The sequence below is a fragment of the Bos grunniens genome, chromosome 16 (genome assembly GCF_055505025.1).
Source record: "Bos grunniens cultivar Pamir isolate PY7600 chromosome 16, Bosgru_T2T1.0, whole genome shotgun sequence".
Taxonomy (NCBI): Eukaryota; Metazoa; Chordata; class Mammalia; order Artiodactyla; family Bovidae; genus Bos; species Bos grunniens.
Genome location: NC_141180.1, coordinates 78,129,848 through 78,155,917, shown reverse-complemented (window position 1 = coordinate 78,155,917; position 26,070 = coordinate 78,129,848). Strand labels below are relative to the sequence as shown.

Genomic DNA, 26,070 nt, shown 5'->3' with positions numbered 1-26,070 from the left:
TTTGTGAGTCTGTTTCTATTTTGTAAATAAACTCATTTGTGTTTATATTTTAGATTCCACATAGAGGTGAGATCATGTGATATTTGTCTTTATCTGACTTACTTCACTTAGTGTGCTAATCTTTATGTCCATCCACATTGCTGTAAGTGGCATTATTTCCTTTTTTTATGATTAAGTAGTATTTCACTGTATGTTTATATATACATAGCATCTTCTTTGTTTACTCATCTGTTGATGGACACCTAGGTTGTCTCCATGCCTTGGCAATTGTAAATAATGCAGCTATTAACATTGGAGTGCATGTATCTTGTACTTCTACCATTTATATCTTACTGTCTCTTTCTTCTAATTTAGGCTTTACATGGGTCTGGGAATAAGCTTAGGTGTGTGATTTAGAACCTTGCTTTGACTAAGAAGAGCTTCCCTGGTGGTTCAGATGGCAAAGAATCTGCCTGTAAGGCAGGAGCCCCGGGTTCTACCCCTGGGTCAGGAAGAGCCCCTGAAGAAGGGAATGGCAACCCACTGCAGTATTCTCGCCTGGAGAATTCCATGGACAGAGGAGCCTGGTGAGCTACAGTCCATGGGGCTGCAAAAGAGTGGGACACGATCCCATGACCCACTCGTGTCATGGGACACGATCAAGCAACTAACACGCTTTCTGGCTAAGAGCCAGACTGAAGAAAAAATTCCAATCCATTATGGATCAATATTTTAATAAAGACAATAACAAAAATTACTAGGAAAATGAAATAGAAATGATAGAAGTGTATAAAATGCAAACCCCATTCCAGTGATTCAATCTAATAAACAAACAAACAAAATACCCTGTCAAATCGCTATGCAGTTTTTTAAGCACTTGCTCTTCGTTCCTTTTCCTCCCTTGCCAGAGTCTGGTCGCTGCTGGTAGGCCAGCACTAGTCTTCAGCCACAGTGAGCAGCACTGATTCAGACAGTTTTCTGCTTCCATTCTCTTTCCCTAGACTGCAACTCAGGATGTTTGGTGCTACTGCCTCAGTCGAGCTGAGGATGGGAGAATTACTGTTACAATGTTGGGCCAAACATCAGGGGAAGAGGTTAGACTTTTGCACTGTTGTCTTCATGGGACCTTTTCATCAACAGACAAATTATACTTGGGAAAACACTTTTTTTTTTTTAAAGTAAATTGTTTTTGGAGCACCGTTGCTTTACAATGTTATGTTAGTTTCTACTGTAGTCAAGTGACTCAGTTATATGCATACATATATCCCCCCCCTTTTGGATTTCCTTCCCATTTAGGTCACCACAGGGCACTGGTGATTTTCTGTCCTCTTATTATGTAGGAAACATTGATACAAAAATGATAATATGTGAGCTGAAACAGACTTGTGTTGGGAGAGTGGCAAAGAGTGTGCACACTGAAGGAAAAGATCTGTGTTTGGAGGTTCCCACTTGGATGTGTCACTAGATGATGATTCATCTTGGCAAAAAAAAAAAATACACTTCTTGATTTGAATGACTCCAGGGTTGATGTTTGAACACTGTTATTTTTCTGACGTAAAAATGACTTCAGTCTGGTGAGATATGTTTATAAATATGTTAGTCCCTTTATTTATTAGGAAAGTCCAAGAAATCTGTATTTAGGGAGCCTTCTAAGAAGTCTAGATCTAGTGTCCTCTAAGATTTAGAAAATCTAAAGCAGTCATATGTGCAGTGTATGAAACTGATAGGGGTACATATGTGGAAATAAGGCTCGGCCAGCTGCTGGTGCCCTCCAGCGCCTTCCGTCTCCCGCTGTCACCCACAGATGACTTGGGCGCCTCTCTGTACTCCTCCTTGGACTGCATTCTGCTGGCCTCCCTTCTGCTGCCTTGAGCCTGGGTCACTTCGGTGCCCTTGCAGATGACTTACCTAAAACGTGGCTTTTCAACTCCACGACCTCCGTATTTCCAATGATCTTTTCCTCTGCCTTTACTCAGTCATCCGCTGTAAGATTTATAGCCTGGCCTTTGTCATGAAAGCTACCCAACCTCCCAAATCTCCTCACTTAGTCTTTCCGCTCCGCCTCTTCTTGGCATTTCAGATGCTACCGCCACAACTATTCCCTGATCTCAGCGCACCCTCCGGTTCCTTGCCTGGCTCATCTACGTGATCTCTTTTCAGCAGTTCTCTCCTGTCTTCACTTCCCTTATTAGTCAACTCTGAATCCTGGATCCAACTGTCGAATCCGCCTCTTAGGTGTACGCTCCGTGTCCTCTGTTCCTTGTCCTTCTGGGATACTCATGGAGGAAAACAACTCCACCTTCTCCAAGCTTACTCTAGGTTGCCAAGACAATCCTGAGAAAGGTGATGCAACCTGGCAGAACACTTCAATTCTTGCTTTTTTTACCGCAATCGGGCTCTGCATTGCCTGGAAATCCACTATGTTTCTTGCGAGCTGTTTGCTTCCCACATTTTTGACAACATCATCTCAAATCTTTATTTCTCCCCTCAAACCTTCTTGTGTTCTCTGGTCCTTATTGACTCTTCAGAGAAAATAGAAACCATCTGATGGAAACAACCTCAACTTCCTGCTAACGAATCTTCAGCCCGGACTGCTTCTGTACCCACTGTCCCTGCTTCCTTCCTGTTCTTCGGTGGAGGTGCTCCTCCTCCTTTCAAAGGCCTCCCCTCTTGCTTTTCCCTTCATCCCACCTGCTCCTGCTTTCTGAAAACTCTGTGTTCAGGGGCTCTCCCATCTCACTCCTCTGTCTTCAACTGCTTTTCCTCCCCGATTGGCCCAGCATCTCAGCAGAGCTGTCTACACTTGTCCTCACTTTCCACTCCCCCATTCGTATAACCCCATCTATTTGACCTCTCGCTACTCCTCTGCAGTCTTAGAGATGAAGTCACCAGGGCCCCACTTGCTGCATCCAGTAGAGGCTGTCTTGTTTTGATCTTACTTGATTTCCCAGTAGCATTTTACTTGGCTGAGCACTCCTTGCCCCTTGGCGCAGTTTTTCCCTTGTCCTCAGGGATGCCACTCTTCTCGTATTTCTTTTTACTGCTCAGGTCGCTCTTTCAAGCTGCTTTTCAGCCTCTCCTGCTCTGAATTATAAATGTCTGGCTTCTCTGGGGTTTGGTTCTGGACTCTTTCGTCACTCTGCACTCTTCCCCTCGGTGATTCGCTCCAGGCCATCATTTCGCTTTCTGTCTCGACAGCAGTGACAGCCAGCCTACTGCAATTTATCTCCAGACTCCATGTCTCTGTCCAGCTGACCACTCTGGACATATTCACTCAAAACCTCAGAGGCAACTCTGACTCAACAGGGTCAATGTAGAGGGTGTCAACTCAAAAAAAAAAGCACAATATGAGAGTTGCAAGTTGAGTTTTATTTGGGGCAAAATCAGGACCATAGCTGGGAGACAGCACTTTAGATAGCTCTGAGAAACAGCTCCAAAGAGGTGGGGCGGGGTGGAGGGGGGAAGGTCAGTACATGTGTCATTTTGGTGAAGGGGGCATTCATGCAATCAAGCACTTATCTTACTGAAAGTTTTCTGCTAGTCACTAGGGGCAGATGTCATCATGAAGGAATTTAGTGCTTTTCTAGATTGATGAGATGCAAAAATTGGGCTCATAAAGTCAGCTCCTAAAAATATCCAACTATCTGAAGACCTGTTCTGCCAGTTTTTCCAGAGCACAGAGTGCCTCATTCCCGATTTCCGCCCTGACCTCCCAACACAACACACAACCGCTGTATTGAGGTTCAGCGGTTACAGCAGCACATGATTTAATCCTCAGAGGGGTGGATGGCAAGCGCCCTTGGCAAGTGCCAATTTGAAGTTGACAAGTGTATCACCCTCCTCTGCAAACCGGCTTTGTCCCCACCCGGTTGTTGGAGTCAGAAACCTGAGGTTTGTTTTGGTCATCACCTGCTGTCGCCACCCTCATCTAAGCAGTTGCTGCATGTCTGATCACTCACACTTCTCTCAATTCCTGTTTCTTACCACCTTAGTCCAGACTGCAATTTCCTCTTGTCTGGATTGCTAGCAAACGGCCCCTACATGGTCTTGTTCAGAAGATACGTATTTTTCTCTCTACCTAATAGCTTTCAATAGCTTCCCTTTGCTCTTAGGTTAAAGTCTGAAAATTTTACCCCTGCCAGTTGCTTCAAGCTCATCTTAAATCTCTCTCCCTCAAGCATGACGTCCCTCACTTATTGGGCTTCATTTTTTATTTCCTTAAACAGTTTAAGTTCTGTCCTACTTCCAAGCCTCAGGTTATGAGAAGGTATGGAGAGGGCAGAGGGTCCTGAAAGGTCCCGGTCCAGCTATCAGTAAAATCACCCTTGCTTCAGAGACACCTGCTTCCCATTATTCTCAGTTCTAAAGGGCCTTTACTTAAAAAAAAAAAAAAAAATTTACATTTGTTTGGTTTTTAATTGAAGGATAATTACTTTACAGAATTAAGTTGGCTTCTGCCAAACCTCAGCATGAATCAGCCATAGGCATACATCTGTTCCCTCCCTCCTGAACCTCCCTCCTGCTTCCTTTCCCCTCCCACCCTGCAAGGGGTCTTTAATATATGGTTCTCCCTGCTAATGATCTCAGCGCCTCCCTCTTTGTTGGCCAGCTGCCACTCATTCTCCATGTCCAGGTGAATGTCACCTTCCCACGGAAGCCTCCCTCTAACCTGAGTCAAGGTGAGTTGCTCTCTTAAAAGCTCCTATTTCTCATTTAGTTGACGTCACAATTATAATAAAATTGTGTTGTTAACTTTGTAATGTCTATTTCTGCCCCTAGCTATGAAATCCATGAAGGTGGATTCCATGTCTGTCTCACTGCCTTTTTCTTCAGCCCTCAACATAGTACTTACAGCGTAACAGGTTCTGAGTGAATAAATGTACCTCTCATAACAACTCTGATTTGAGGCAAAGCCCAGAGAGGAGCCCATCCTGCCTGTTTTTATTTGAACCTCATCCTTGTCACATATGTATGTGGAAATTCTTCTTCTTCTTTTTTTTTTTTTTTATTTTCATTGCAGGTTACTTACTTTACAATATTGTAGTGGTTTTGCCATACATTGACATGAATCTGCCATGGGTGTTCATGTGTTCCCTGTATGTGGAAATTATTCTATAAGGTGACTTGATTAGTTATTTATGCTGCATTCTAAGTTCAGTCACTAATTAAACCCTGGTGGAGAGATTTGATAGGATCCGGTTGGGGAAATGATATCCTCTTCCACCCCCCCATAATCCAGGAAGATGTTTTCAGACACACATGCCATTCCCGGTTGTATATGGGACGAACTCTAGGCTCTGTTATACAATGGCCTTTTGATCTTGGGAAAAAAATTTTTTTTTCTTAAATAGTGGTAAAAGAAAAAGCAGGTCAGTAGGCTGACTCACTTTTCAGGTTGTTAGCAGGGAAGTAACAATGATGGATAACGAGCATGTATGAACGAAGCTCAGTGTTGTAATCAAGCGAAACTTTCTACATAGTTAATCTAATCTATATGTAATGTAATGTGAACTACTACTGCTCTGGAGGAAATTAGGTGTTTATGTTAGGCAGTTCACTGCCACTGCTGCTGCTGCTAAGTCGCTTCAGTCGTGTCCGACTCTGTGTGACCCCATAGACGGCAGCCCACCAGGCTCCCCTGTCCCTGGGATTCTCCAGGCAAGAACACTGGAGTGGGTTGCCATTTCCTTCTCCAATGCAGGAACGTAAAAAGTGAAAGTGAAGTCGCTCAGTCCTGTCTGACTCTTTTCGACCCCATGGACTGCAGCCCACCAGGCTCCTCCCTCCTATGCAATTCTAATGACTGTAATTCATATGTATATTTTTTAACTTTATCAAGCCAAGTATTTCTGAGTCCAACTTCAAGCACTCAAAAAACTATCATCTCCCGTTTTCCTTCTTCAACGGTTCCTTTTGCTTTCCTCTTGGAAGTGGTGAGTAGGGAGGAAGAAGGCGTCAAAATGGAAGGTATAGGTCTAGTGAACAGCACACAGGGGATGTCCGGCTTTTGTCCATGGTGTTAGCACTGATCTTACCCTCTCTCATGTGAGCATTTTCCCAAATGTCTGAAGAGCATGCTGTGCTGCTCAGTCGTGTCTGACTCTTTGTGACTGGGTAGACTGCAGCCTGCCAGGCTCCTCTGTCCATGGGATTTTCCAGGCAAGAATACTGGAGCGGATTGCCATTTTCTACTGCAGGGGATCTTCCTGACCCAGGGATTGAGCCTGTGTCTCCTGTGTTGGCAGGTGAATTGTTTACCTCCCTGGAAGCCTGGAGCTGCTTTAATTAGTTACTCTGCGCTTTACATGTATCCACGCCTTTTTCACTCATGACAACAGCACCTTGAAGGAATGATTGCTCTCTCTGTATTATAGAGAATACTGAAGTAGGTCATGTGGTTTGCAGCCAAGACTGAGCAGATTCCAGAGCCTGCCCATGTCATGCGGGTGCTGTGGAATAAGAAGTAGTCTGTGTTATTCCCATATCCTCTCTAGCCAGAGTGCCGAGCTTCAGCCCTGCTTGGAGAGGGGAGCGGTTGATGACACACAGATCACTGGGAAGCTGTTTGGAAAATCCCCCGTGCAGACCTTGTAGACAAAGGAGCATGTTCTGGAGGAGGGTTTAAGTGGAAGTGGGTCTGGCTGACTGAAAATCTGATGCTGAGCTTAGGAACTGAGGGCTTGAAGGGAACTTACTGGTTTTAAAGCTTTTGGACTGCTGGAACCAATTTTTCTCAGAGAGTCTAAACTATTTTGACTGGTTAAATGTGTTTTTAAGGATATAACTCCATTTTCTGATTGTTTATCAAAGGTGTGATATATAACTACCAAGGAGAGCCTTCAATCAGCAAGAGGTAACCTGTTTTTCCATACAAAGTGGCTATTACTTTAGTCAAGCATGTACCACAGCTTTTTTTGGAGTCTGGACAAACTTACGGGAGGTAGGGGGTGACAGATGTACAATTCCCACTAGACTTCTTCAAATCTTGGACGTTATTCAAGGGCAATCCTCTTCTAGCCCATGAGTGCCTTCAAGAACCCACATGAACGGCCCCAGTCCAAAACCATTGGTACAGACCTAGTTCCTTACTTTATTATTGAGGAAAATGAGGCCCAGACAAGGTATGTAAAGTCATCAAGTGAGTTAGTGCTTAAAAGGAGTATTAAATAATGGGACACATACCACCTGGGACCCACCAGCCACTCAGAGATACAGCGTTGACTGGTTCATTCTGCAGCCAGTTCTGTAGTTTATGTGAGTTCAAAGATCTTTCTGCCATTTAAAATTTTGGGTGTATGTTCTTATGCTCCAGCTCCTGTTTTCTTGGAGTGTTATGTCTGCTTTTCCCTAACTTGCCCTGGGCCTAGAGCTAGTTCCCATGTTCAACAGTCAAATCCACTTGAGGAGTGTTTTGAGGGGAAACAGGCCATCGGGTGGGCGGCTCTGCCATCTGGCCGCTCCTCCTCTTTCCTCTTTCTGTTTGTCTTTGACCTCATCCCTTCCTTCCAGATTGTGCCTTGCCCCCAGGGTGGAAGCACGTGCGGCTTTCTCTCTGATTCTGCCTTTGTTCGGATGGATAACCACACTGTCATCACAGATTTGGGGAGCTGATCTCACAGGGCCCACTCTCCTCCCCTCGGCAGCTGGGACCACAGACAAGCAGAGTCTCACTCTCCACTGACAGCCAACCTCTGCTGTGAGGGGACTGGCCGACATGGGAGGAGGTGAAGAAGTTTGTTCTTCTTAGAGAATAAAGATAGGAAGCAAAGTCCCCATCCAAGCCTCATCTCTGCATCTCATGTCCCTTCAAAACACATGAACATCTTCATACCTGACATTCCACTTGACTCTGACATCACACTGGCGCATTAGTTAGCTCAAGCTGCCATGACAAAGTGCCAGAGACTGAGTGTCTTCAACAAAAGATGTTATTTTTCTCAGTTCTGAAGGCTGAAAGTCCAAGATCAAGGTGCTGGCAAAGAAGGTTTCATCCCAAGGCCTCTTCTCCTCACATGATCTCCTTTCTTTGTGCTTGGGAGGAGGTAGAAGACTCGGAGACCACACATGCATGAGCTCTCTGCCATCTTTCCTTATTAGGACACTAATCTCATCACAAGGTCCCCATCCTTATGACCTCATCTAACTCTAGTTCCCCTCCAAAGGACCCGTCTCCAAATGCCATCACAATGGGGATTAGGGCTTTAACACATACATTTTGAGGCAACACATTCAGTTCACAACACCTGGAAAACAAGTTTTGCTCATTTTCCAGATGAGACGCTGAGGCTCAGAGAAGTAATAATATTAGATTGAACCTATAAGAGAGGACTGGAGAAGGCAATGGCACCCCACTCTAGTACTCTTGCCTGGAAAATCCCATGGACGGAAGGGCCTGGTGGGCTGCAGTCCATGGGGTTGCTAGGAGTCGGACACGACTGAGTGACTTCACTTTATTTTTTCACTTTCATGCATTGGAGAAGGAAATGGCAACCCACTCCAGTGTTCTTGCCTGGAGAATCCCATGGATAGGGGAGCCTGGTGGGCTGCTGTCTATGGGGTCGCACAGAGTCGGACACGACTGAAGCGACTTGGCAGCAGCAGCGTAAGAGAGGACCAAAGAGGATAGGATCCTTGATGATGACCTATCCACGCACTCTGATATCTACCCAAATCTCCTCCTTTCCTTTGACAATCCAGAAGCCTGATGGACGGTTCAAAGCAATTCCCTCTAAATTCTTAGAAAGGTGTAGTAGTTTTAAAACATGTCCACAGATTTGCCGGTGCTCTGTCCTTCCAAAGGTGGAATCTGAGTCCTCCCCCCTGGAATATCCTTAATGATGTGCTTCTAACAAATGGAATGTGGCAGAAGTGATGGTATGCGATTTCTGAGGTTAGGTCAAAAGTATACCGTGACCACCCCCCACCCCCCTACTTGGATCATTGGCTCAGGCAGACAGCTGCCGTGTCGTGAAGATGCTCAGGAAGCTGTGTGCAGCGGCTCATGTGGCAGGAAGCCAAGGCCACCTGCCAGCGGTCAGTGATGCGCTGAGGCCACTTGCCAACAGCCCTGTGAGTGTGCTGTTGGGCATGTGATTGTCCAGATCCAGTCAAGACTTCCAGTGACTGCTTCCCCAGCTGTCGTTTTGACTACAGCCTCCTTCGAGACCCTTGCTGTCCCAAGATTCCTGACCTATGGAAACTGTGAAATAACAGACGTTTGTTGTTCTGAGCTGCTATACTTGTGGGGGCAGGGGGTGCAATGATAGGTAATTGGTACCAAGGGAAAGGCGTTTCGTGCTGCTGTTCTCATTGGTCCGTTCTCCACATCACTCATGTGGCCCAGCCCGAACAACACTTTGAGCATCAGTTTCTTCTTACAGAAAACAGCAACAAAATATCATCAAGTGTAACTGGTGCACATCGTGCATGCCGAGAACGGATTGGCTCAAAAGAAGTGCTCAAGAAGTCAGTTTTTGACAGCATGTTATCAGCAGTGTGGGTTCTCTAGGTGAGTTTCTTTCTAGGTGAGATTTCAGATGCCCACTTCCCTCACGTGAGGTGTCAACCTCAAACCAAAGTTAGAGTGCATTACCCGTCAGTGAGCCCGACCACCTGAACTATCCCAGCAGAGGGGCTCGTGGCTTCTTCTCCCTCTCAATATAGAGAGCCTTCCTCCCTCTTTCATTGTCTTCTGCTAGCCTCCATTCTTTTTTGTTTTTTAACTTTTTATTTTATAGCGGAGTATAGCTGATTAGGGATTCCCAGATGGCGCTAGTCGTAAAGAACCTGCCTGCCAATGCTGGAGACCTAAGAGAGGCAGGTTTGATCCCGGGGTGGGGAAGATCCCCTGGAGGAGGGCAGGACAACCCACTCCAGTATTCTTGCCTAGAGAAGCCCATGGACAGAGGAGCCTGGCAGGCTACAGTCCACGGGGTCGCACAGAGTCGGACGCGACTGAAGTGATTTAGAATCATCGCATAGCTGAGTAACAATATTGTGATAATTCCAGGTGACTGAAGTGACTCAGCCATACATGCACTCGTATCCATTCTCCCCCAAACTCCCCTCCTGTCCAGGCTGGCACTGAACAGTGAGCGGAGTTCCCTGTGCTGCACAGGAGGTCCTTGCTGCTTGGCAGTGTGTACACATCCAGGCCAAACTCCCTAACTATCCCTTCCCCCCATTCTTCCCCACTGGTAAGCGTAGGTTCATTCTCACAGTCTGTGGGACTGTTTCTGTTTTGTAAATATGCTCATTTGTGTCATTTCTTTTTAGATTCTGCATGTAAGAATTGTCATGAGCTATTTCCCTTTCTCTGTCTGACTTACTTCACTCAGTATGACAATTTCTAGGTCCATCCACGTTGCTGCAAATGACACTATTTTATTCTCTTTAATGCTAGCCTCCGTTCTCAACCCTAACCTTTCATCTCAGAATTTCAGCTTTGATGCTTCCCACTTCCTTCCTATGGTTACTTTAACCGGAGTGAGTCAGGTTTTACTGAAAAACTGACCACAGCCGCTCGGCTCCCACCCTCCTCCAACCAGGGCTGCCTGAGCAGAGGGTGAGGGGGGTTGGGGTTCCTCAGCCCTTCTTTCCCCTCTCTGCCTCGAGTCATGGGGCTTTGAGCAGGGCTTCCCCAGCCACCATGCCCCTCCCAGCAGACCGCAGTCTGAAGCCGATCTCAGGTTTGTCTGGCAGCTCATGGAGAGAGCAGAAACGCGGCAGCTTGAGTCCTTGGGCCGCCTTGCTTGTATTCCACCCTACTGGGTCCAGCCTGTTGCCTCTGAGCTCAGCTCAAGGAGAATTTGGTAGATTTTAGGTGTGAATACCAGTGACAGCCAACTGTGTGCACTAGGACCGTCTCCTAGGGTCCGGAGACACTAGCCCTTCATCTCAATCCTTGCAGTAACCCGGGCAAATTAATATTCACCCCTGGCACTTTGGGGCTTGAAGAAGCAGACAAGAATAACAAAAAACAAGACGAACAAAACTCCACCAAAACCCCCAAACCAAAACGCCAGAAAAGTTCCTCAGCCTAGATTTTCAATTTTGGTATGTACAGAACCTCATCCTTAGCCTTGAAAATTAGCACGATCATGAAGGATCATTCTTTAAAGGATTGAGTCTGTGAGAAGACGATGGTGGCCTTCGCTCTTGGCATTTGAAGGGGTGACCGCTTTTCCCCCGATCAGGTTTGGAGGCTTCCCTTTTCTGGGAGGTGGTATCCAGCTTTCTTTCCCTGGAATGCAGAATCCATTCATCCACTTCCCTCTATCTTGGAAACTTTAAGGGAACATTTTTAGCCAGACAGAAGTCAACCAACACCATAACATGGTTTTAATGACTCATTTATTTATTCAAAATTAAAATCTGCTATGAAGACAGACAAACAATGTAACATTCCCAGAGGAATTGAGTTGCTTCTAGTTCAAACTGAGTTCTATTAGAACCAATTTTAGGTTGTTATAAATAACAAGCTGACCACAGCTTTCAGGAATGAAGTGGTTGGGGAATGAGGTCAGGGGAATCCCTCAGAGCCACTGGACTATTAATCGTCAAAGCGGCTCCCTGGTTTCTCTTCCTAAGAGCGTAAGAGTCTCGATAACACTCGGGGAGCCCAGGGACCCGGGTGGGTCCAGGGACAAGCGAAATTAGAGGGCGGTCAGGGAAAACAGCCCAACAGCTGGCAAGCATGGTTAGGCTTGGAATGGAAACTGCAATTGGCTCCACAAGGAACATTTCTTTATATAACTTACAATTTCTTTTTAAACACTAAAATACCATAGGGTATCACCCTATGGAAACAGCTTAAACACAGGTGAAATTAATAAATATTGAAAAAAAAGTATAATATTTGGCTTCTTCCTAAATAGCTCACAGAGAAGCTCAGTAAATAAATATATGTGGGAGCTGAGGTATCAGAGGTAATAAATACTCTAGGGGAGAGGCACAGTACAGGTCTCCAGGGAGCTGGCTCTGCTCTCCCAGAACCCTGGATTGGATTTCAGAGGTCTTCCGTTTACGTCATGGAGTCTAGTAGAGTCACCATCCTGGAGGTCTTCTTCCCTAGAATGCTTCACTTTTGCATCTTCGTTGTCACGTAGGTTTCTATGTAGTTGATGAAGATGTCAAACTCACTCATGGCTTTGTAGACACCCCTCTCTTGGAGCTGTGTGGGGAGACAAGACGTGTTCAGTGAAAACTCCCTCTGAGCAAGTGAGTGGGTCCCTGCTGGGAAGGTCATGACCCTGGGCCTAGAGGCTGCACTAGCTTGCTTGCATTGGGAGATGAAGGACAGACTCTGGGCATCTGGAGAGATGCCGGACTGTCAGCAAAGGCTATGCGTTGCCCTGGACCTTGCCCGGTGGGCAGCAAGAGGAACATTCACTTTGCAAAGTGTGGTTTTTCGAACGGTGCTTTTCCAGCAATTTTAAACGTCATGTGCTCACGTGACGCTTATTCAATATCTGATGAAAACACATTAGCGGAACCACTTTGAAAGAAAGACAATGAGAGAGAGAGAGAGAGAGGTAGCCTTGTTCCTGTTTATGTTCCCCCACCCGTGGAGTGAGCAGGCCCAGCCCCGCTGCTCTGACCTACTGCAGGGAGGTTCATGGCCCCTGATACTGGAACCTGCCCAGGGTCTGTCCCCCACCCACAAGGAGGACATAGGTTCCGCGGCTTCTGGAAAATGGGGTAGAAGAGCTCATGGACAGCTGGAAGTGAGAAAGGCCACTTCGTTTGAGAGCTGAGATTCTCAGGTGCCTTGTGTGGTAAGGCTAGCGGGTGGAAAGAGAGGGGTCAAGTCACGTAAGGAGAGCTCTGCTTCCTGCTCTGGGCTCGGGGTGCTCAGGCTGCGCCCCTGGGTGTGTTTGTAAGTGCACGTTCACGTGTCAGCTTCCTGCACGTGCGGCTTCAGACTGGATCCCAACAAGCTACTTTCTGTTTCCTCTGTCACTCTCCCCAGCACCCCGCTCGCTGTGTTCACAGCTGGCGGGCCGGCCCAACCGGCAGGCCTGCGAAGGCAGGGAGCAGTCATTTAGAAACCCCCAAAGACACTTCACAGAAAACAAATATAACTGAGGTGGCGGCCCCTCACTGGATGAAGAGGTCACCCCACTTGCCGGGTTCCCACACTCCCTCCGAGCAAAGTTCAGGGCCTGCTGAGCACCTGCCCACCTCCGCCCCTTCGAGAGTGGATGGAGGTCACGGTCCTCAGGCCCTCCCCGCCAGCAGCCCAGCCTCACCTCACTGAAGACTCTCTTCACCTTCTCCACCGCCTTGCTCTTGTTTTCGCAGGGCAGAAAGCGATGCTGTGGAAAAGGAGAGAGTATGAGCAACATTGGTGGCTGGTCCCAGGTGCACCGTGCTTGGGAGACAGCCTGGGAGCAGCAGGAGGCCAGCTCATCTTGAAGGCCCACCCTGCATCTCGGGGAGGACTGAGCCTGGGCACCCTTCCCCACCAGGCAGAGAGGAAGCACAGCAAGGCAGGGGCCAGGCGGCATGTGTGTCTCTAGGAGCTCCTCCCCACCGTTAACAAGGCTGCATCAACACCTCTGTCTTGGAGTTTCCTTCCGGGCGCATCCCAGTGCCAACCAGACTGCTGAGCCAGCCCTTCTTCCATCCTGTCCTGCTTCTGGCCTGTCCCCCTCCTTGGTCCCAGCCACAAGGACCATTTCTAAGTGCCCCGCAGAGACACAGGGTCAGCCCTGCCAGCCAACCCCCTTGCCTAGCGCTGTCCTGCAAATACAGCCCAACTGATTTCTCAACATCAGCGAGGGAGCAGAGGAAACTGGTGGGGAGGGTATCATTGCAGTTGGAGGGATCAGTAATCCTGGGGGATTATTCGCAGACACTAGCCTGGGACCAAGGATCCCCCTGGCTCTTCTAAAATGCCAGGACAGTCCTGGCAGTCAGCTGGGCCCCACCTGAAGCTCTGCTTTCAAAAGGTCGAGAAGAAGAGGAAGGGGCCTTCCCTCTCCCAGGCCCTCTGCCTCTGCCTGCTCCCGTGGGGCCCAGGGCCTCTGTCCCCAGGGACAAGGGAGCCCTGGCTGAAGCTCTGGGCCCCTTTCACGTCGAGGCCGGGGACTGCTAATAACCCACAAATGACTCACAAATAACAGGAAAGCTATTGCAAATCTTCACATGTAAGCACTCAGCAACCACCCCCACCCGCGGCTCAGAAACAGCCGAGCCAGGCCTGGGGTTCCGGAGGGGCAGGGGCCCCGAGGGCTGGTGTCCCGGGGTCTCTGGGCGAGAGCAGAGCTTGAAGAGGAGGTCTCAGCACGAGCCCAGAGGAGTCAGAGCTGGCCTGCTACTCACACAGCGCCGCAGCCGGAGCCGGAGGGTCTTCAGCTTCTCCCCCAGCGAGTTCACGTGCTCCTTGATGTCAGGCCCGTGGTTCTCAGCCTTTGGCATCACCTCTTCCAGGTAAAACTGGATCATTTCCGACAAGGCTTGGCAACCCAGGTAACCCTGAGGGCGGAAACCAAGGCGGGTGGTGACCCGGGAGGAAGGGCTACACTGCCTGAGAGGACGGCTCTGTTCCCCAAGGACCTTGTTCAGTGGCCACCTCCCCCTGGAACGGAGCCCTTGGCAACACCCAACCCCCTGCCTCCCTCTGGCTATGTGCTGAGTTAAGATCTTCCCACTTCTCCTTTTTTTGAAGTGAAGGAAGCAGACCCAGCTCCCTGCAGGCGAAGAAGCAGAGTCTCCCTTGGGCACACCGCAAGCTCCTTGCCCCCGCCAAACGCACTCACCCCAGCCCTCACCTTAAAGTCATCCAGCAGAGACTGGGTCAACAGTAAGCTGTGCAGTTGGTCCTTCATTTGCTGCAAGAAGAACAGAAGGAGAATGAACCCAAGGTTTGGAGCAATACTGAGAAGGACTGTCTTTCTGATATCCTTTTATTGAGAGACTTTTTGATTTTTAATCAACACAGCCCTGTCTCCAAAAGGGAAAGGAGAGGTTTTGAAACAGGACATTCAGCAGCGCTGAAGCCCTTAGTTAAACCAGGTCCTTCCTCCGGGGATCAAGTTCTTTTAAAAACCTGGCTGATTTTGAAGGCAAGGCAGAAGCCTGCCTGGGTCCCAGTCTTCTTTCTGTAGAGCTGTGTCACGTGTGCAGGGACCCCCATTCCCAACCCCTCAGCACCCTCTGCTTTGCTGTCTCCAGCTGCAGCGCTGACCGTTCTCTGGGAGTGGCAAGCATCTTCTCCTACAGGTCTCCCCCTGTATGCGCTACCTCCAACCCATCTGTCATTCAGGTTCTGGAAGCCCTCCAAGCTGAGGCAACTTTTGTATCCCTGCCACGGGGTTTTGGGAACATCTTCACCTCCAATCAGATCTCTCCCAGCCAATGAGGTATTGAGCTCCAGAGGAATCCTTTACAGATTTTCTAGCATAGGCTAGATGTGCCTTTACATTTTTAAAGACAACTTTTCTTGCACAATCTGCTACATCACCAGAGCTCAGATTAACTCACTGAACCCACAGTTTGACCAGGGACTCTTAAGAATTTCAGCTTCGAGGGGAATGGGTGCTGAGGGTGGAGGTGAGTGAAAAGGAGGCTCTCGTGAGTGCCTGCAGAATGGCTCTTCCTGCGGTCCTAAGGGAGAAATGAAGGACAGGAGGGCTTTATACTCACAAAGAAAGTCTTCACCCTGCCGAAGGCAGCTCGGAGCTCCCGCAGCATGTGGGGCAGGCTGGTTGGGAAGTGGATACAGCTGCTGTCAGACAGGGTGCTCGCATCTCGGCTGGCTGCCACCCCAGCCAGGAAGACCAGGCAACAGAGCAGGGCTGAGCTGCTGGGCATGGCGGAGCTCTGTCTTCTTCGTTGAGTCGGACTTGTGGTTTGGTTTTGCAAGAGCAAGCCCCTGTTGTGTAGCCCTTCACCTACTGTGCCCCCTTTTATATTGTGTGAGGCCTCCCATTCACAAAAGCCACAGTGTCACTCACAGATTTCCTGGCAAAGGTTTCTTTGCCCCTCCCTTCCCTAGACCTCTCCAGCTTTGCATTTGGTGAACCTCTTACTCAAAAGTTTTTAAATATTGCATCGTAAGCAAAAGAGATGGGTGAAAAATGAACTTCTGCATATGGCTATTTTTAGGAGAAACTACCTCTCTCTCTCTTTAAAAATAATGTTCAACTTCTCTTAATTAAAAAAAAAAGTTGATTTCCTGGGGTGAACAGCTGCTCTGTACGCAGGGACCCATAGTTGTGGGTTCCATTCACGTGTCTCTAGATCACAGTGACGAGGGCAAATTGGCCATTCCAGAATACAATGTGATTAAGAAATAATATCAACTCCTCAACCTGCGTTGATATTCAGGGCTTCTTCTTGCTGGGTTGGGAAGTTACCTCAACTCTTCAGGCCTCAGTTTCCCCAGAAGAAAACAAAGATGTGAGCTAAATGTCCTCAAAGCTGCCTTCTGGTTTTTTTATGTTCCAGGATTACTCCTCAAAGTGGCCAGCTTCCCAGAGGACAGTCAGGGGCATGGGGTGTGCTCCAGATTCCTTCCCTAGCCCTGGGTTCATTTAGACTCTCAGATCTATGCCTCTAACCCCCTCCGTTGCCCCATCCTCAGGGGGTGTTAGGAGGAAGAGTCCATGCTCACTGGAAGCTGTGCCTGCCAGTCACCGGGACCTCCCCGCCACTGCACAGTGAACCAGCCGAGACACAGAGGTGTCAGGTACCCTGTGCATGGGCGCCGAGGGAGGGAGCCAGAATCTGCACTGAGGTCTGCCCGACATTCAGGCCAACTATTCCCTACTCTACACTGGCCCCAGGGTGCAGAATGGAAATTTTGGATTAAAGAGGCATTAGGTTTCTTCTGGGTTGTGAACTACTTTGGCTGGAGACTCACACTTGGGGAGAAAGAAGCAGAAGTAACAAGGAAAATAAGTTGAGATTCTATGGAGGCTGGATATGAGGCCTCTTTCTCCCCTCTTCCCTACCCTTCTCCTTCCAAAGAAACGTTAGTTGTCTTTCTTTGGATTTGCACATTCGTGTGTGTGTGTGTGTGTGTGTGTGTGCACGCGTGTGTGCAGGGGTGGAGTAAGCCAGATGTAGTGAGGAATGTTGCCTTACCACTAGAAGGAAAGGGTGGAGACTGTGCCTTGACTCCTTCTGCAGGGGCTTCTCCCCGCCTCTCCTGTGAAGAACTCCGATCCAGGGGCCAGGAGGCCTGGGCTCCGTCATGCTTTAAACCCGGGCAAGTCACTTGACCCTCCTCTGCCTGTTTTCTGTCCATCCTGAGGGTGCAGCAGTACCTGCCTCCTGCCTGCTGGAGGGCCTTTGGGCTTCACATGGGCAGGGGATCGGGGAGGTAACTCGTGGATCCAGATGTAGGGTGTCTCCAGTGTTTCTGTTATTTCCTTGCCTTCCTGCATCAGCATTGGTGGCCCTGGGTTCTGAGCCTTCCCCATTAAAGAAGCTCACTGCACCAGACAAGGAGGGTGGATATACCGGGGCTGTTGTGAGTGGGCGGGGGCAGGAAGGAGGAAGAGGGTCCAGGCCCACGCTGTACCTCGTGGGGCAGGAGCAGCGGGCTGTAGCCTCACTTCCCACCCCTTGGGGAATGTGAAGGCAGAAATCCAAGACTCATGAAGGGAGAAAGAAGTTTTAGAAATAGGCATGAAACTATATTCCATATCCAATGATAAAACATAATGGAAAAGAGAATGAATAAGAATATATATATATATGTATATATGTATAACTGAAGCATAAATTAACACATTATACATTGACTAATGCTTTAATAAAATTAAAAAATTATACAGGTGTAGAACTGACTCAGGAATTGCTGCTCCTGCCATATTTACACTGGGCTTAGCTAAGAGTTCTGACTTTGGCCACTAGGAAACACAGCGAAGGGGTCAGGGGCTGGGTTTTGCATCCCTTCTGCCCTGCCCCTCACCTCTTGGCTCCTGGGTTTTCTGGGTTGTGTTTGCTTTAGTCCACAGGGCTAACCTTTCTCTGAGATGGGTGTTCTGGGTGCAGACTCAGCCTGGCAGATCCCTCAGGCCAGAGGCCCTACTTCTGGACCCAGGTGGTGCAGACCGCCTCTTACCCAGTTTGCCACCGTGCCCTGTGCCCCTCTACGCTACTCAATCGACAACAACCGCTGCTATCATCCATGTACCCCACTGCCTCTGCTAGACAGTGTGAGCTCTCTGAGACCTGGCGCTGTTTCATTATCCTATATACCTGGTGCCGAGTACAGGGTCTGGCCTCTGGAATGTGCTAGGCACATAGCTTCCTTTTTCCTGTGTCAGAATGGGCATAGGAGAGTATCCTGTGAGCCCGGAACGGGGCTGGAGGAGCCTGGACCTGGGCAGGTCTAGACACAGGCAAGCACTCAGAGAACAGGGACAGCAACTCAGGAAGGTATGCTGAGTGTCTTCCACTTTCTTCTTATAATTTCAAATATTAAAGACACACTCACACAGACATGGACACGCACACGTGCATGCAATGGCAGGTGAAAGGAGGAGGAAAGAGCCATTTCTATCTTTCTTTCTTCTATAACACATCAGGTAGGGTGAGGCTTAGCTTCTGGCTTCTTTGTTTTGGAACGTGTTGCCAATTACTTCCGGAGAAGGCAATGGCACCCCACTCTAGTACTCTTGCCTGGAAAATCCCATGGATGGAGGAGCCTGGTGGGCTGCAGTCCATGGGGTCGCTGAGGGTCGGACACGGCTGAGTGACTTCACTTTCACTTTTCACTTTCATGCATTGGAGAAGGAAATGGCAACCCACTCCAGTGTTCTTGCCTGGAGAATCCCAGGGGTCGCAGAGCCTGGTGGGCTGCCATCTATGGGGTCGCACAGAGTCGGACATGACTGAAGCGACTTAGCAGCAGCAGCCAATTACTTCAAGTCATTTGTTGAATTGTTGATCTTCCTCCACTGATTTGAAACTGTTGTCCTCTCTCCTCTCAAAATTTTCACAATCTGAATGGTCAGAGACCATTTAGGCAATCTCCTTGATGCAATCACTTAATTAACAAATGGAGACAACAAGATCTTCCCTATCCATATATCTCATAGAACCGATGTGTCAAGATGTTATACGAGAAGAGGTATGCACATTTTGGGAAAAGTTAAGATCCCCTGCTTATATGTTGACCAAACAGTAAACAAAGATGACACCTGTGTCTCAAGACCGTGAAGGTATCATTCATCTGAAAAGTCATTACAATCCACTGCGAAAAGTCCCAAACTCACAGGGTCACATAGATGAGACATAAATAAATGTCAGCAGTCTGTATGTTCGATTTGGGCTGGCCTTTCCAGCCCAGAGAAGAGCCGGAGCAGGGGAGGAAACGAGTGAGCAGATCCCTGCGGATGGACGGTGCATCAGTCTGGACACATTCGGCCTGTGGCTCTCAAGACAGCACAGGTGCCGCTTGTTAGCCTGTGGGCTCCTTGAGAGCAAATGACCTGAGCCCGGTCACCTCTCCAGTCTAGACTCACGGCAGATGTCTGATGTGTGCTCATGAGATAGAATTTAAGCGAATCTTTTCCCGTGCAGACTAACTGGGAAATCAGAGGAATGTGTGGGAGGGGAAATGCCTCTTTCTTCTCCCCCTGCTCCAAAATATTCCCTAATGTCAGTATTCAGCTACAAAGGAAAGACAGCCTGACTCACCAGGGCTTTAAAAGGAAAGGGATATTATTTTTTGGTCTCCAGTGACAAGAAGTTCAGAGGCAGGTTGTCCAAAGCTAGCGCAGCACCCAAATGTCAACAGAACCGGCCTTTTCTGCCGTCTTGCTTTCCTACGTGTTATTTTAAGATGCCAGGGATGAGGGACATATGTAGAGACCAAAGGCCCTAATGATTTTTCTGGAATGTTCCACTGATGCATTTCACCACTTTAGCTACAGAGGACTCTAGGCAGACAAAGTATGGATAGATTTTGGAGAGTGCAGTCTAGACTGTACAAGGGCTTACAAGGAATCACCTCGTGGCCACCCTCATGCTCAGCAAAAGGACAACCTTCTTGGTAGAATTGCCCTGTGCCTTGCAACAATTCTGTCCCAAGGGTGGAAAAAAGATGGGGAGGTACGTGGGCCTGCCCTGTGGAATCTTGGCTTGCTGGACTCAGGGTTCAGCCAGTGTGCCTGTCAACAGGGTCACCACGACAGTAGCAGGCAGGTCAGTGATGAAAGCAGGCAAGTGCGAGGGTGCCCACCTGGAACCAGGGGGCTGACGACCTCCACAAAGAACCCCTCAGGGCTTGGCTCCTGCTTGCTCATTGCAGCTATTACTTCAAGGCTGATAACGGAGTTTCATTTCTTCTTCTTCAGGACATCTAGAACGTACCACAGTTTCCCCAGCGTGAAATTTCTAGTATTCCCTTGAATAACCCCCCTTGGCTCCCTGAACCGTTGGTTCCTCAGGGGCTGTGCGGCAACAGGCCTGGTCCAGAGCGCAGACTATGGCATCACACCCTCTACGTGCAGCCGCGGGGGTGGGGGTGGGAGGGCTCAAGGGGACAGGGTTCTGCCTGTGACTTTGACCTTGTGGTTGAGGTGCTTCAGAATAAAGACCTTGTGGGTCAAAGCTTTAAAAGGAGCCCCAGTTGGGGCTGGCCCCTTGGCTGAATCTAGTGAGGGTTATGCAAACTGGAGTGGGCGCCCTTCCGAGGACCTAGGCCGGCAGACGCTGCAAACCACAGCGGAAGGGCTGATCTTTGGACAGCCAACGTGGAATTCCCCTTTGTGCAACGATGGCGCCAAATCAAGCAACTTGGATTTTCCTTAGGGGACGGACACCCTGTTCTGTAATTTCTCACGTGAGAAATTTGGCTGCAGGGGCCAGGACACAAGGTGTTGGAGACCCTGCCACCCAGAGAATACAGCTGTCTCTGCTCAGTCTGCATGACCACCTGGAGTAACGAGTGGGTTCCTGAGCCGGAGGCACAGACGGATCCCTTCAGCTCCCAGGCTGTCCCTCTGGTGGGATTCAGTTTAGTCAAATTCCCCTGAATGGCTGACACCCCAAACTTTGCTTGTGTCTGAGCAGGTCACGTGACTTGTGTGGTCACTCAGGGGCCCGTGCTTTGCTCTGTTGTCACTGTCTTGAAATTCTTAACAACTGTAGAACATTTTCGTTTTACGCTGGGACCCAGGATGATGGGGCCCATTTTTATCAGAGACTAAATACATAGCTTCATCTCAGCTTCATCCAGTGACATGGTGCCCTCACTCAGGAAGGGGACCACCATCTAACATAACATACATGCTGGACGCCTAGAAATAACTTGTTGGTTCCTCTCTCTCTCTTAATAACCTATGTCCAATCTATTACAAGGTCTTGCAGAATTTTCTTCACAAACATCCTTTTTTTTTTCCTTCTTAAGCTTAAGCTGCCCTGGTTCTTCCTTGCAGTATGCAGGCTTAGTTGCCCTGTGGTGTGTGAGATCTCAGTTTCCCAACCAGGGATCAAACCCACACCCCCTGCATTGGATTCTTAACCCCTGGACCACCAGGAAAGTCCCCACAAACATCTTTCTAATCTTCTAACTTCTCTCTATTTGCATCAGCAGCAGCAGCGGCTGTCTGGTTCAAGCTAACATCTTATCTCTCCTGGGCTCCAAACAAGTGCCTGGTTGATATTCTAACATCTGTTTTCCAAACTGTTTTCTTCTTTGTAGCCCAAGGGATTATTTTCAAAACACCACTCTGGTCATGACTCTCCCCTTGCTTAAACCCTTCAATGACGTGCCACTTTCCCTTCCTGGGTAAAATAAGGACCTGTGTTCTTAATGCTGTTTACAGCCCCCTGCATCCTCTGACCCTGAGTGTTCCTTCTGCCTCACCTTCCAGCACTGTCCACTTCTCTGTGCATCCCAGCCTTACTGGCTTTCCTCTTTTATTTTTTTTCAAATGATCTGTGCTCTCTATTCTACTACAGGGCCTTTGCGCATGTAGTCTCCCTTTTCTGGATGGAAAGAGATTAAAGAGAGGGGATTCCCTTCTCTTTATCCTTCACTTCTCAGCTTAGAGCTTACTTTGAGTTTTTCCTTATTCCCCTGAAAAGGCTGAGCCACCTGGGTGTATCTCAGGACACCTTGCTCCTTTTCTCTGTAGTACTGATGCCAGCTTGTAATTACTTGCATGGCTACGTGGTCACCTGCTTGATCTCTATCTCTTCCATTAGACAGCCCTCCGCAGGGGCAGGGTGCATGTCTATTTTTGATTATTGCTGTTTGCCTCGTACTCAAAACAATTCCAGGCACATCCAAGGCTCTCACTAAATATTGTCGATGATGGAGCATGACGGAGCTTGTGCCTCCTGAACTCTTTGTGGCTGTAAGTGGCTACATTTGACGACTATCTCACATAAAGTAGAGGGTGAAAGTAGCCTAACAGGCTATGGTCCATGGGGTCACAAAAGAGCCGGACAGGGCTTAGTGACTAAACAACAACAGCAACAAAATCCACGTTCTTCATTTTACAGGTGGGCAAACTGAGGCCTAGAAAAGAAAGTGACTTTCCCAGGCACTGCATGCGTGCATGCTAAGTCACTTCAGTCGTGTCCAACTCTTTGCGACCCCATGGACTGTAGCCCACCAGGCTCCCCTGTCCACGGGATTCTCCAGGCAAGAATACTGGAGTGGGTTGCCATGCCCTCCTCCAGGGGATCTTCCCAACGCACGGGTGGAACTTGGAGCTCTTATGTCTTCTGCACTGGCAGCCGGGTTCTTTACTACCAGTGCCACCCGGGAAGCAGGCACTAGAGGTAGTTAATAACAAAGGCGAAATCAGAACTCGATTCCTTTTGCATTCTTCTTCTCAAATCAGTACTTAATTCCTTGACTGACATGAGTGTTATATCACTGAGTTTTCATGGTCAGCACCAATGGCCGGGGGGAGTTGTCTAAGATGTGAGCAGCAGTGATGAGCAGAAGCGAGAAGTCTGTGAAAATAAACGTTTCCTCCATAAAACAGTGATAACTCTATTATGCACTTGCAGGGCGCATAGCCCTTATGCTTAGGAGCTGGAGATGGGGGTGAGAGTTGCTTAGATATTTTTCTTTTAGGGAAATATTTCAGGCCCTCAAGTATTTGCAAACAGAAAGGAGTTTCTTCTGTATATTGTCTTTAAGATGTGACTGCAGTGACATAAAAGAATAGTTTGGCTCACCCTCCTGCCCTGGCACCCTTGAAGCATAGTCTCCTTCATGGACCCTATTTAAGAGAGCTGAGGGCCTGCCTTCAGCTTGCCTGCTCCGACCTTCATCTGTAAGATGGACCCCAACTCTAAATCCTCAACCCCACTGCATGTTTGCTTAGGTGCATGGCCGCACTAACACGGGACAAGCCGGCCGCTCCCTCCGTCCTGGACCTGCATCACTTCTACTGTGAGTGTGTCATTTACACGCCAGCCTGAGGTGGTCCATTCTCCAGAGCAGGGAGTGGGAGTGGGTCACCATGTTCAGTGTGGTCCCGGATTCCCTTAGTCAACTCTTCTCAAACTATTTGGATTCAGGACTGCTTTACCTTCTTAAAAAGTATTGAAGACCTCAAAGAGCTTTTACTTTGTTGGATTATGTCTATTGATATTGATCATGGTAGAAAAAAAAACTAAGAAATTTTTTTAAAAGTCCATGTATGGCGTTCTAAAGAAAAACAATAAAAACCCACTACATGTTAAAATAAATATCATATTTTTAATGAAAAATAACTTTTCTAAGTCAGAACACATTCAGTGAGAGGAGTGTACTGTTCTGACACTGTCGCAAAGCTCTTTGCATACCTGGTTTAATAGAAAAACTTACACTCTGACATCTGCTCCTACAGCCAACCCAGTGTGATAGGTTTTTGAGGTGGAAGCATATGGAGAAAATCCAGCCTCACAGAACTATACAGTTAGCAGACAAAAGTCCTCATACAAACTGTCCTTGGACCAGCCTTTGAGAGCTGCTGGCTTAAGGAGCTGAACCTTAATTAAGACATTTAACAAAAATGTCTGTGTGAGGATGAACGGGAGGAGGGTGATCAAAGCCTGGCCTCCGAGGAAGGAGTAGAGGACCTACACGGAGGCCCCTGACCTGCAGCAAGAAGGGAGATGCCCATTGCTTCACTGCTGTCTCCTTCACGCAGAGTTTCCCAGTAGTCTGTGCGGTTCTTCAGCATGACATCGCCTCTGAGCATCATGTGTGTCCTGGAAGCGGCAGAGCCTCACACGTGCACCTGTGGTTTCAAGTCAGAACCCCTAGGAGTCTGGGGGCTGCTTCACTGTGCCCTACCTGTTACTGTGAATCCCCTTCGCCAAGGGGCTGGGGCCCCGGGATCAGGCTGTGAGGGCTGGGGGCAGTCAGGGGCGCTGGGTGGTGAGAGGGACTCTACTGCAGACTTATTTTTGACTCTACTTTCCATTTCCACTTTTAATTCTTCTCTCACTCTTGCTCTCTTTTCTTCAGTTTGTTAAAAACCCTGCTTTCTCTTTGGCTAGACTTGGGCTTTCTCAGTTTTCAGAAAAGCTTGGAAAATAAAAGCCAATATTTCCCATTCTAATGGGCCAGGATTCATTCGATCAAATCAATACAATTTGCTTTCCATTCTCTTCAGACCAACTGCACAATTGAGTGGCAGACAAAGGCAGAGGGCTTTGATTGATCTGGTTAATTCAGAAATCACTTTGAAAGGCAGGCACCCTTTGAGGAACTGGGTCAGACATGGTGTGCTCAAATTAAAACTTGGTCCCTGCTTGCCGTCTGACTATGGGAGACTCTATAGACTGAGTGGAAAGAGGTTCTTTTTTTTTTTTTTTTTTTTTTTAATTTTTAACAGGGCTGGACTAAGAAGTCCTAATACGCTTTAACATTCAAGTGTATTTCATGGTAACATATTCACTAAACCATGAAAGAAATTTGAGGAAGTCCAACAAGGCTCTGATACTTTTATGGTTACACACATCAATGCTTAAGAACATCATTCTTTCAAAAAATTGAACAGGATCTCTTTGTGCCGGGCCTTTGGGTAATTCAGGACTGTTCCTCGTCACATGCTTCAAGCAGGAGGTTGGATATAAAGTAGTTGATGGACTGGTTTCACGGAAGCATGGCTAAGAATCTTGCAGTCAAGCTTCCTTGCGTGGCATGCCTCGTATGCCTCTGACAGCAAGGCCGGCTCTTTGACAGCAAAGCACCTAACTTGCCCACTTGCCACCACACCCCCTCGCTGGGTCCAAGTGTTCACTTACTGGAAACCACTTGATATGCCCTGCCTTTGGGCTGGTCTTTGCAAGAGGCAGTGGTGGTTAAATGTGTAGGCCCTCCAGTCTGACTGAATTTGCAACCCAGCTCTGCTCTTTAGCATTGGTGTGACCCTGGGCAGGTCACCACACTTCCCTGGGCTGCAGGGTCTCCAGCTGGAGATGATGACCAAACCCATGGGGCTGTTGTAGGGAGTAAGTGAAACAGCGGGTGGACCAAGTACCTAGGTGAGCGCTTGGCCCTTGATAAGCAGTCAGTACGTCTGAGTTGCTGTTGACGCTTTTCTGCAGGCCTGTGCCCCTGCGAGAGCCGGAGGTATCTCTTCATGGACCGAAAGTCTTGGAACAAGACAGGTTCTTCACCCCAGCGTTCTGAGGCTGTTATAGGGGGCAGAGACGTCAACCCCATGGTCGAAAGAGCTCTGGCTCGTGTCCAGAGGATGGCTTCCAGCCTTGGCTTCCATTGTGAATCCTGGACCTAGCCTTTCCATCTGTCGACTTTCCTTTCCGCATTGGTGTGCGGGAGGTTTGACGGAATGGTTTCCCTAGGGTACTTTTCAGGCATGTTGTGATGCTCCTACGTCCCTCCCCTGCCCCAGCTACCCTCTCTGGCAGGAGTTAGCTGGCATGGGTGGCAATGATGCAAACCTTCCCACCCACCCGCCAGATCCGCTAGGTCAGCTCGAGAAGGGGCCCCTCCAGCCCTTTCCAGAGATGCTGCCCGGCTCTGGAAGTGCCATTCTGTAAGAGAAACAAAAACCTTTCCCTTGGGCAGCTTTTGCGTGTTCACCTGTGTTTCCTTCTCGCAATCCTGGCCCCCAGCTTTCTTGAGGTTGCAGTTTCGTTGTGAGTCAGAGATGC

General features: G+C 48.5%; 1 protein-coding gene and 1 long non-coding RNA gene across 6 annotated transcripts; one reads left to right on the top strand and one right to left on the bottom strand.

The window, feature by feature from the left end:
* Positions 1-4,497: 4,497 nt before the first annotated feature.
* On the top strand, positions 4,498-16,155 carry LOC147357073 (uncharacterized). 3 transcript variants are annotated; one of them, XR_015142849.1, is made up of 4 exons: positions 4,498-4,658; positions 9,360-9,487; positions 13,282-14,412; positions 14,651-16,155. It is a non-coding gene; the product is annotated as an uncharacterized LOC147357073 (long non-coding RNA). The 3 variants fall into 3 exon arrangements; XR_015142850.1 differs by lacking the exon at positions 9,360-9,487; XR_015142851.1 differs by lacking the exons at positions 4,498-4,658; positions 9,360-9,487 and adding an exon at positions 12,618-12,743.
* On the bottom strand, positions 11,315-15,795 carry IL10 (interleukin 10). Of its 3 annotated transcripts, none has more exons than XM_086342817.1 (5): positions 15,628-15,795; positions 14,754-14,813; positions 14,305-14,457; positions 13,230-13,295; positions 11,315-12,151 (listed from the first exon to the last, which is right to left on the bottom strand). In XM_086342817.1, the coding sequence occupies exons 1-5, from the start codon at positions 15,793-15,795 to the stop codon at positions 12,059-12,061; spliced, it is 540 nt and encodes a 179-aa protein (XP_086198943.1). In that variant the 3' UTR covers positions 11,315-12,058. The 3 variants fall into 3 exon arrangements, with proteins under 3 accessions (XP_086198943.1, XP_086198944.1, XP_086198942.1); XM_086342818.1 differs by lacking the exon at positions 15,628-15,795 and adding an exon at positions 15,316-15,453; XM_086342816.1 differs by lacking the exon at positions 11,315-12,151 and having other exon boundaries at positions 12,159-13,295.
* Positions 16,156-26,070: the final 9,915 nt, after the last annotated feature.